Source organism: Molossus molossus, unplaced genomic scaffold (assembly GCF_014108415.1).
Source record: "Molossus molossus isolate mMolMol1 unplaced genomic scaffold, mMolMol1.p scaffold_m16_p_3, whole genome shotgun sequence".
Classification (NCBI taxonomy): domain Eukaryota; kingdom Metazoa; phylum Chordata; class Mammalia; order Chiroptera; family Molossidae; genus Molossus; species Molossus molossus.
The window spans coordinates 34870057-34882208 of NW_023425366.1; the positions used below are offsets into that span (position 1 = coordinate 34870057).

Consider the following 12152-nt stretch of genomic DNA (forward strand, 5'->3'; position numbering starts at 1 on the left):
GTTTTGCCGTTAGAGACCTTACATTTCATAGCGACTCACCCCTTCCTTCAAATCGGGCTTTATTGGAGAGACTTAGCAGATAATGTTTAAGGACTTACAGGGGCCAAATAAAAAAGGTGCATTCTAAGTAGTCACTGGCACTTTCTTACATATTCATGACATGGGCAGCCTTTTCTTTTCTATTGTATTGTTTACCACGTTGGCAGAAGAGGTTAGAGTGTGGGAAGTGGGTTCCTATGTGTTTGCTCATGGCCACCTCCCAGCCAGGAGACAGGCTCAGCATCCCTGATCTCTGAATTCCATGAAGGAGGGGACAAGAAGGGAGGACAGTGACTCTCCCAGAATCATACAGTTGATAAAAAGCAGAACTGAGAATGAAATTGAACTACACCACTTCTTCCCGCTATCGGCTTCCTGAGACAAGGCTAGAACACCGGATTGGGTCAGAGGCACCAGGCATCGCCCACTGATTGGCACTGACAGCAGATGCCCCATGCTCACCACCCATCTCCTGGAAGTCATGTCCTGTCCATGCAGGAAACCTACTGGGTCTCACATGTTAAAGACAGGACTAAAATAATGGCAACATGACTTATATCTTAAACAAACCTAGGTGCAAAAGGTGGATTTAGAAATCCACTCGTGCCACTGCACTGGTGACTGCGTTTAACATTCTTGTCACGTAACAGGAGGCCACTACTATCAAAGCACATTTGGAAATATGTATTTGATGAAGAAAACAGATTTTTTTCCCCACATAAAATAATTGATAATTGTTCTTACTGATTCTTATTCATTTGTGTCCTTTATACTTTTCGTATGATTTCTTTGTGCTAGGCAGGCTCTTGCCATTTCAAGTAAGCATCTTTAAAACCCAACCCTAGAATATTACTGTTGGTCTGGTATTTTTTGCTGTGGTCAGGTAGTTATAAGCATCTTATACCACATAAATAGCACTGTTTCAGAAATGTTTCAGAGAAAAGGCTTTCCTCAGTGTCTGTTACGGTAATCTGTGAAGTGCAGAGAGAGAGTACGACCGAGCTCAGGTACAGGCACTGTTTGGAAGGCCATAGCAGAGAGATGCTCACTTGTGAGTCGGGAAGTGGAGACTTGCTTACTTGGGATTGGTGCAGAGGCGGTCTCTGTGGGACACCCCTCCTCCGCAGGTCCTGGAGCACGGTGACCAGGGAGACCAGTCTGACCAATGGCCGTGGGTAGGCTTGGGGCCTTCTTCACCATATTTCACACACTGTCCTCCACGGCACCACTAAAATTTTTTTAAAAAGTAGGAGATATGACCTTGTGGATAGCTATGTGGGTCATCTCTCTTGCAATGCTCAGTCGCGGAGTCTGGTACCATGGGTAGACATTATCATTCCTAACCTCTAGTAGCACATCACACAAACACACTTAATGATGCTGCTTCTGTCTATTCAAACCTAGCATTGTTCCATAAATCCATGTAAAGGGAACACAGACAGAAAGAAAACTGCCTGAGCTGCTGGAACTTGACACATTTAATTAACTAGTGTTGCACGGACATTCAGCTCTCAAGTGAGTGGATGCTGACCGCTCCTGAAAACAATGTGCTTCTCACATCTAATTTTCGGCACAGACCAAGTTTCAGATAGAGAACCAGCTGGAGGTTCCACATGACTCAACACCTTGTCATTTCTGAAGGGTGGGCTGTGACTTTGCTCTAAAGCACCTGGGTTCAGGGCCTGGAGGTCATAACTGATGCACGTCAGAGGTCAGACGGCTTTCTGAGGAGATGAAACAATCCACACAGAGCTTGTCTGTCCCCTGAGATGCTATCAGCTCCCCTTTCTCAAGAGAAGGGTTCATCGGTGTAGATTCACACTAACATCTACGCGGCTCCTTTACTTCCACCTCACCTAAAGGCTACATAAGATCTCACACTGAGTTCAGTGGTGCTGGTTTTCCTACCTATGGCTTGGTGTAGACTTTGAGGTTCTTCAATATGGACTGAGGCCATCTGTTGACAGGAGGGAAGCAACTGCCTGTCTCTTGTCTCTGGCAGAGCCTGGCCTGTGGACTGGGGGTGGGGGTGCGGCAATTTAGAGACACCTGATTTGTTCTGTGAGGAAAAACTGCTGCCTTTATAAGAGGAAAGTAAAAATATTTCAATTACTAATAGGTGTATTGTTGATGTTTAATCACTGTTAGCACACAGGAGTGGCAATTTCAAATAGTTCAATTTAATATTATTTAAGAAAGAGAAAGAAAAATGTAATTTTCAAAATGCAAGTAAGTCTGAGGACTACAGCCTCATCCACTCAATTCTTTAATTCTTTCTTACAAGCAAAAAAGAAGAAAAAAAGTCTCTCTTCCATTACTGGCTTCCTTCATATCAGGTGGTAAAACAAAATCCCACAGTTTCGTCCCCGCTCAGCTCAATGAGGGGCACATAGCTGGGAAAAGGTCCCAAATCTGTGCTCTGTGGCTTTAACATTACTGCTTAGTGCTGGCTCTCTGTGAGGTTAAATGGTGGCTAAGGGTTTAATGTTTCCCCTTACTAAACAGGTTCAGCCATCACCTTTGCCTGAACATCTATGTCTCTTAATACCAGGTAGCTCATCAATTATATCATTGAAGAACTTAAAAAAAAAAGATTCCTCTTCATGATATCAATATACACACAATCTTTTGACATGAGAATAGACCTGCACATATATGTGAGCAAGAAGGGCTTAACGTACCAATGCAAGAGGAGGCGAGATGAATGGGTTGAAAGACTGACATGTAAATGTGATGCATGTGCCTAAGATCAGAGTCTTACCATGTCATGCCCACAAACAGTGCCTTCTGCTGCTGGCATAAATTTAGTCTCACACTTCCTTCCAATCCGATGGCACCACAGGGCTTTACAGATATCCTAAAAAGGAGGGAAAAGGTCATGAGTATTACAAATGGTGCATAATAACTTATCAATAAAAAAATTAAGGGGAAACAACTGATATAAATTAAAATGGACACCTACTTCACCGTAGATGCATAGATAGAGAACCCTGAAGACTCATGTTCTAGACTTGGTTCAATTTAATTCCATCCTTGAAAGTTTATTTGTTTTTTCATCACAAATTTACCAAAATTGCATTTTCTAAATTAATAAGTAAAATATGACCCAGGCCTGGTGGCTCGGTTGATTGGAGCATTGCCCCATTCATCAAAAGGTTGTGCGTTCGATCCGCGGTTGGGCTGCCTATGGGAGGCAACTGACTGATGTTTCTCACATTGATGTTTCTCCCCGCCCCCTAAAATCAATAAAAAACATATTCTCGTGTGAGGATAAAAAATTAGTAAGTAAAATATGCTTAATCCAGACATTGCAAATAACTACAAAAATAAAAATTAACAAAGCAATAAAACCTAACATATTATAATTTATTCTTGACCCCATCTTTCACTAATTTTTCCAAGTCCAAATCCTCAATTTTCAAATTATGGATGATTATAAATTTTGCTGGCTTTTCCATCCATCCATCCATCCATCCATCCATCCATCCATCCTTCCATCCACCTCTCTATTCACTAACTCCAAACCTTTGATGAAGGCCTGGGATATGCCAGGTAGGCAGAAAGTTCTATAGGGAATATGACTTAGACCTACCCTTTTGAGCTTGTTCTTACAGAGAGGGGTAATTTTGGGAATCGCCACATGGTGCACGTAGGAAGAGATGCCCTACAGAGGAGAATAGTGTGAAGGCCGAACTTGCCCAGAGGAGGAAAGGCTTAGCCTGGAGGACTCAAGGGAGGAGTCAGAGATGCGCTATCTGAGCCAACTCTTCAGCCCTAGGACTTTGTCAGAGGGAAAGAGCATGCCTTTTGAAGAAAAGGGAATGAAGGGTTTATGCAAAGGAGGAAAGATGAGAAGGAAGAAAGGTGTGCACGGAGAAAGGAAGCCCTGTACAGATAATATAACAGGAAACTGAAACAAGATCTGCGACATAAACACCACAAAAGTCTTTGCAAATGTAAGGAACTGCTTTTACGTTCACATCCTTTTGAGGTCAAAGGAACATTTGAGTAAAGGGAAGATAGTAAGACTCATGAAATGATGGAACCTTCTGGAATGTTGGTGGTAGCTTCAACTGCGCATGATAAAACTTTCTTCAATTATCTGCACGACTGTTCTGAAGATGTGAACAGGTGTTTCATTATTTCCTAAAAAAATTAATGGTTGAATCTACTGGGTAACTTGCATTATAAAGAAAATGTAATGCAGTGAAATGCCAATATAATTCTGCTTCAAAGATGGCATTTGTGTTTTCGTTCCTATTTCAATGGCGGTAAAAGATGGGCTCACATGAAAGTTTTCTGCATTTCATGTGACTCATCTCACGAAGGGCTTTACTTCAATAATACCTATTAATTTTACCTTCATAAAACTCATTCTCAAATTTCCTCCCTAATTTTTTATTTTTTTTATCCTCACCCGAGGACATTTTTCCATATTTTGTTCAGACAGAGTGGGAAGGAGAGAGAGAGAGAGAAACATCAACGTGAAAGGGACACATGGAGTGGTTACTACCCTCACGACCCAACCAGGGCCGGGGACAAACTGCAACCGAGGTACGTGCCCTTAGCGGGAACCGAACCCGGGTCTCTCTGGACCGCAGGCCGACACTCTAACCACTGAGCCAAACCGGCCAGGGCCCTCCCTAATTTTAATTATTATATATTTTGAAGTTAAAGTATTAAAGACATAGCCTTATATTTTTTCCACCTGTATCTTTTTCACTAATAAGATATTCGTTGGGAACTTGGAATGCTAACAAGTAAATTTTCAATGTTTTAATTTTTGATACCATTGGGTAACCACCTTTTAAGTTTGGATACCAATTGCGTTTATTTTGTGGTATTAATCATAACCGTCTATAGTTACAACCACTGTGCCATTAAATTTTATTTTCCTGTGACTTCTGCAGGATCATTAGTACTGTTGGAGCAACTGTGTCATGTTGGTGGTTAGTGCTTTGCCTGGCTCACATCTCTGTCAGCATCTGGTAAACAGTGATGCTCGTACAACAGCTCTTGAGAAGGTTATTGCTGGGAACCTTGGATTGCTCTCCTTCAGACAGGCCCTCGTGACATTAATTGGCGTACTGTGTTGGTGGCTCTGTTCTTGGCCAGAACATATTTTAGAGATCAGAGCCACAGGAAGACCTCAAGGAACCATAAAAGCAGGGCCTGAATGTCTGAAACTTTCCAAAGAGATGGCTGGAAAGCTCTGTCTGCCTACAGGGGTGGCAACATGAAAGCACACGAGGATATGAATATAGCTCCCTTGAAATGCAGCCTGTTGACCCAGGAGCTCAGCTGTCTGTGTAGTGATATGACGGACCAGAACCAGAGTCTACATGGCAGTGTGGGGTAGTCATTACTGGGCTTGAGTGGTGACTCACAGAAGCCGACTGGATGGATGGGGCATAGAAATGTACTGATTCAGGAGGCTGTGTGTGCCGCATAAATAATTGGATGCATGGATGGATGGATGAATGAATGAATGAATGAATGAATTGGTGGAAGTGAAAATGGAAGCATTCCTGAGGTTGGGTCATCCAGGAGATGACCACAGTGGTTCAGAAGAGTTTGGGCTTCTGAAAAGGTAGGCAGACCTGATGTAGATTGGTCAAGGCAAACCTGGGCAGCCAGGACCTGGTGTCCTCTCTGTACACTTGAGGGGACAACACCCAACCTGGGGGCTAAATAAAGTGGTTGTAGGTAATGGGTCCCCCTCAGGATGTGACACCTAATGGGCACCAAACCATGCACATTTATTTCTCACTTTAAGGGCATGAGGAGATTCTAGTGCAATCGCAGCTCTTAGCCTGTTCATGGCAGTGGCCTGAGGGAGCTGTATCCAAGATACACAAAGTAAATTGTGGTAAAAATGCTAAATTATTTTTATGCATTTGTCATCAGTACCCAAAACTGTGCTCAAGTACCTCGCTAGCTTTCAGTAAATGCTTTCCGAGTGAGCTGAAGATCTGTTGGATTGTTCCTATGGAAACCTTGAATAGCATGAGCAGGAATGTTTTTAGTGCAAAATTAAACAAATAATTATGATTATAAAAGATCTGAGACGACCTAAGAAAGCCATCTGATGATATGAAAATAGCAGAGGTAGATTCTGCCATTCAGAGCATTTTCAGAATATTCTTACATTGCAGGTTTTGGAAACACTTTGTAGAATAAAGAAGTACAAATGGAAGACACTATTGAAGACCATGGTTTTTCACTATTCTAAGTGTAAATTTCTCGAATATAGGATGCCGGCAGTAGGCGGGCACCATCAAGGCCTGTGACTCACTAACTCAGTCTGTGCCCTGCCTCTGCCATCTGTGCACTGAAGCCTGGCCGCCCAACCTGCTCAATCCCCAATGCTGGTCCTCCAGGCGGAAGTAAATTGTAGAGTTTACTTGAAATATCATAGTATCCAGGTTACTATTTTTCAACATTTCAAAAAGCATTTGATACCTTGGTATCCTATAAATGTAATTGTCTACCATTAGATGAAACCTAACTCTCTATCCTGGAAAACAAACAAAAATTCTAGTACCTCAAAAAATTAGATAATACAATGAGAGTTAAACCACAGACAACCAAAACCAATTACTCCTGCTCATTTTTATCATACTTTGACTTAGTCGCTGACCTCTGGCCATAATGTACAGTGATTGTATTAAATTCAGCATTATTGCTGCACATCATTATATTCTTAATGAAACTTCAGGGTCCTCTTAGAACAAAGACCCTTTTAAATTGTGGTTCTAAGTCCAGGGAGTTTGAATGTCAGACGTGATGGGCACGGGGGTAGCTCCCAATTTAACAACAGTAGCCAGGACACTAGGGTGATCAAATTTCAAAGTAATTCTGGTAGCTTATATTTCAGACTGCAGAGTCAGGCCACAAGGCGATGTTGATGAAGCAGAATAGGTACTCGATAAAGACACTATGTTTATAATAACCGATGTTTAACTCAGGAAGAAAACAAGCTGAATCCCAAGTAGAGAGTCCACTCTTGCTTTTATCTTTGCAGCTAAGGAATCCTATCTTAATGAAGGCTTTCTCTTGCTATTTGATCCCATCATTTAACATCTATGTCTGCAAAGACCAATTTCAGTAACATGACTTGATTAATCTTAATATCACAACCTAACACCCTCCAAAAAACATTTTCAATGACTGTGTTAAAATGTATTGTGGCATTTCAATATTGTGAATGGAGTGTCACCAGATTTATTTTCTCAAACTGTCTGTATTAGACTCTCCAAAAATATAAACTGAAAATGTAATTACAAATGATGTAATAATAGGGCATACAATCAATTGCAATTATTTGTTTTTCAAGCTGCAGTGTGCTTTTATCTCTAATTCCAATTATCACTACATAAGTCATCAGTAACAGAGAAAACCATGGCCATATAAATGTGGGAGTTTAAGCATGAGTATGTAAACATACATACATATACACTGAATGCATATCCATCTATCCAAAAGAAGGATGCTTTTGCATTTGCATTGTCCATTAACATTTGAGACTAAATACCTTGTGGTATTTAGAAGGGATCCATCCCTTTCTAAAGTGTTATCCATCCATCTATCACCCTGCTCAGCAAATTTAGGTACTGGGTAATTTACTTTTCATTTATTCTTCTACATTATCCCATCAAAAAACTTAATGGTCTCTACATTTCAGCCTAACAAAATAGAGCCATACAATTTCAGTAGGAGTTTATTTAAAATGTAAATTTTATAATTAAAAATGTCCTGAAATGATTCAGTCCACATGGAAAATTTTAAAAATCTCTAATTGATATAGTATCTAATTTTGAGATTCAATATATTAGAGATTCTGGCTACAAAAACAGAATTTAACTTATAAAAACAAATTACAGCAAATTTATTTGTTTTGAAGGACAATTTTACATGACACAGAGCTGACATTATCTGATGTTAAAAAATTACTTTTTTATTTCAAAAGGTTTTCCTCTACTGTTCATGATTAAGTAAATGATGATAGGCTTACTCTTTTGCATTCAAAAACTATAAAACTAGAAAAATATATGGGCCAATTGTTTGTTTTTTTTCTCACCGAGGACATTTTCCCATTTTTGTTCAGATAGAGTGGGAGGGGGAGAGGGGGGGAGAGAGAGAGAGAGAGAGAGAGAGAGACATCGACACAAAAGGGACACATCGAGTGGCTGCCACCTCCATGACCAACCAGGGCCGGGGACAAACTGCAACCGAGGTACGCGCCCTTAGCGGGAACCGAACCCAGGTCTCTCTGGACCACGGGCCAACGCTCTAACCGCTGAGCCAAACCGGCCAGGGCATATGGGCCAATTGTTTAGACCTCTGACAACAAGTAACACAGTACATGATCTTGGAGAGAAGGGAAACCCAAAAACTGAGTGACGAATTTGCCCTACCTCTCAGCCTGGGAGCACTTTGTCTCAGGCAGACATAGCAGTCTCAGAGATGGAGGATCAAAAGATTGGAATTGGGGCCACTCCAAACAGCTAGAATCTGTGGGAATGGGAACTGAAAGAAAATGCTGCACTGGGAGGATTTCTTGCAGGTCCTTATCAGGGGGATGAAAAGTTGATGTACAGGATAGACTCCACAAGGCCTGGCAGAGGGTAACAGGTGCAGGCAAAGCTGATAAGGGTTGGGAGACAGAGGCTGCACAGTGCTTGGAAGCATCAGTGTGCTGGCTCACACAGAGTGGAGACACCTCAGTGAGCATCCTGAACATTCAGTAAAAGGTATGAAGTCCACACTTCATGGGTGAGGACCACAATTGAGAATACAGGCTATGCTCTAAGGCTCAGGAAAAACTAAAACTGATGAACCCCAAGGAAGAATAAAACAGCCTCAGAGGATCTAAAATATTCACCTGTTATAGTCATAGAGTATAAATATACTACTACTACTACTAATAATAATAATATAAATGAATAAATATTCAAGGGCTATAAAGGAAAACGTTGACATCATGAGTGATCAAATAGGCAATTTTAGTAGAGAAATATAGACCATAAAAAAACAAATTTTAATTGAAAAACTGAATCTTAAATTAACCCAAATGTATAGTTTACTGAATTGATTAAAAATGACAGAAATAAAATATAAATGATAACCAAGTTTGTATCAGAAACAACTGAGTCCAGATGGAAATAAAATTATATCTAAAAAGTATCTAAAGGAAAAAAAGAATAGATGAAAAATGTTTAGAATTCTACATTCAGAACAACTATTCTTCAAAGCTGAGTGTAAATTAATGACATTCTCAGATAAAGAAAACTTAACACACTTTGTGGCCAGCAGATCTGTGCTATAAGAAATTCTAAAGGAAGTTCTGCAGGTCCTAAAGAAATGATACAGTTGGGAACTGATCTATGAAAAACATGCACACTAAATGGTAAATAAGTGGATAATTATAAAATATAATCTATTTATATCTATTTGATTTCTATTTAAAGCAGCTGACTATTTTCCAACAAAAATTATAACATTACACCATGTGGCTCATAACATGAATAGAAATAAAATACATGGCAGCAATAGTACAAAGTGTGGAAGAGGGATAGATGGACTTAATTGCTGTAAGGGTCTTGCATTTCACATATAGTGGAACAATATTAATTTTACATAAATTGTAAATTAGGAATGCAGCTATAATTTCTAAAGCAACTACTAAAAATGAATACAAGGAAATATAACTAAAAAGCAAGACAAGGCAAAAACCAGAATTTTTAACAAGAAGTTTAATTCTAAAGAAAATAGAAATAAAAATAGGACCAATAGGAAGGAAATAGCGAAATGGTAGACTTAAATACAGCATGTCAATAATTACATTAGATATAAATAGATTAAACATTCCTGTCAAAGTTAGCAATGGTTCAACTGAATAGAAAAGTAATACCAAATTAAAGGATGTTTATAGCAGATCTATTTTTTTTTTATATAAACACAAATAAATTGAAAGTGAAAGAATGGAAATTTTATCATGCAAAGAGTATTCTTAAATAAGCTGATGTGGCTCTAGTAATATTAGGCAAAATAGAATTCAAGAAAAATAGTATTACCAAAAATAATGAAGAATAATTCTTAATAACAAAAGAGTCAGGGAAACATAATAATTCTAAATGAGCATACACTCTTTAATAATGCAGCTGCCAAGGTCCACAAAGCAAACACTAAAACCAAAGGAGGAAATAAAAAAATATATATTTGCCAAAACTTAACACACGTTTGTGATCAATTTCTCAAGAATCTAGGATGTGAAAGGAACTTTAATTTGATAAAAGGTAACTATGCCAAATTAACAGCTAACAGCATATTTGACACTGAAATATTAAATACTTTTCTTGGCAATTATGAATTTCCAAAATAAGCAAAGCATAATCTATGGTGATAAAAATCAGATCAATGGTTGTTCACTGGGATGGGGAAGGGAATGAATGGATGGGGCAAAGGGAAACTTCTGGCTTTATGGAAATAAGTCATCTCTTGATTGGGATGCTGGTAACATGGATGAATGCATTGTTACAATTGCAGTTCTGCACTTTATTTATTTATTTATTTATTTATTTATTTATTTATTTATTTTTCTTTATTGATTTTAGAAAGAGAGGAAGGAAGAGGGAGAGAGAGAGAGAACCATCAATGAGAGAGAACATTGACTGGCTGCCTCCTGCATGCTCCACCATTGGGATTCAAGCCCACAACCTGGGCATGTGCCCTGACAGGGAATCAAACCAATGACCTCTGGGTGCATGGGTCCAGGCTCCAGTTGTGCACTTTAATGAATGCATTTCATTGCATGCAAATATTTCCTCAGTAATAAAAAATGTGCACATTAACTTATTTTCTATATTTGCTAAATGATATGAAGATATCATGAATGACACAGTCCATGATCACAAAGCAGAGTAATGTGGAAACCAGGAGTATGTTTTTGGTTTAAAAAAGAACAAAAACATTAGTTTTATGTGCTTTTTCTTTCTTTTTCTTTTTTTATTAAAAAAAAACATTTTTAATGACAGTTGACATACAATATTATATTACTTTCAGGTGTACACCCCAGTGATTAGATATTATAAAACTTATTAAGTGATTGTCTCAAAAAATATCATACCCATCTGACACCATACATAGTTATTTGAAATTAGAATATTATTGACTATATTTCCTATGCTGTACTTTACACCCCTATGACTACACTATAACTACTAATTTGTACTTCTAAATCCCTTCACTTTTTCCACCCATTCCCCCAACCCCACTCCCATCTGGCTACTGTCAAAATATTCTCTGTATCTATGAGTCTGTTTCTGTTCTGCTTGTTTATTTTGTTTTTAAATTCAATTATCGATAGTTATGTATATATTGCCATTCTACTGTTGATATTTTTAATCTCTTCTCCTTCTCCTCTTCCTCCTCCTTCTTCTAGAACACCCTTCAATATTTCATGTAATACTGGTGTGGTGGTGATGAACTCTTTAGCTTTTTCTTGTCTGGGAAGCTCTTTTTCTGAATTTCAGTTCTAAATGGTAGCTTTGCTGGGTAGAGTCACTTTTTCCTTTTTTAAACACACAGAGGATTAGCATTCAAAAAATTCTTAGGAAACTCACAAGGTGCCCATGCAATATATGCTGATGTTGGCTGAGTTATTATTCTTGGTCCAAGCTGAGACCCCTCAGCTGAGGAGACGAGAACCCGGTTCTGGCACGTGGCTCTAACTAATCTTTGTAGGAACTCTACTTGAGTTTAGAAGAAGATGACCACGTTAGATTTAAACTGCGAATATTCCAGCGCATTCTAAAATGTTTGGAGGTTTCTGGAGGACAATATTTTTGATCTATCTTCCTCTTAATTCTATTATGAACTAGAATAAAAGAAACCTCAAAAAGAGTTACTTTCATTTAATTTATGGACAGGTCTCCCTCCGGTTCAGTAGAGCAAGTGCCTAAATCTTGATTTATCTGTGCAGCAAGAACACACATCTCTGTGGGATTTATATTAGGAGAACACACCCGTGATGTCCTCGGGGTTGATGCAGTAGTTAGTATCTTCAATGAGAAACTTGTTTATATATACTTTACTTGAAGAATTTAATAATT

The 12152-nt window shown here is 38.8% G+C and overlaps 1 protein-coding gene across 1 annotated transcript in view; it reads right to left on the bottom strand.

Moving 5' to 3' along the window:
* ADAMTS16 (ADAM metallopeptidase with thrombospondin type 1 motif 16) overlaps nt 1-12152 on the bottom strand; it is a 157190-nt gene that overhangs the window by 60741 nt on the left and 84297 nt on the right. Inside the window, exons 10-11 of the mRNA XM_036279668.1 lie at nt 2801-2896; nt 1119-1267 (exon numbers count right to left, since the gene is read on the bottom strand). Coding sequence (XP_036135561.1) covers nt 1119-1267; nt 2801-2896 — 245 coding nt within the window. The remainder of the gene's footprint in view (nt 1-1118; nt 1268-2800; nt 2897-12152) is intronic.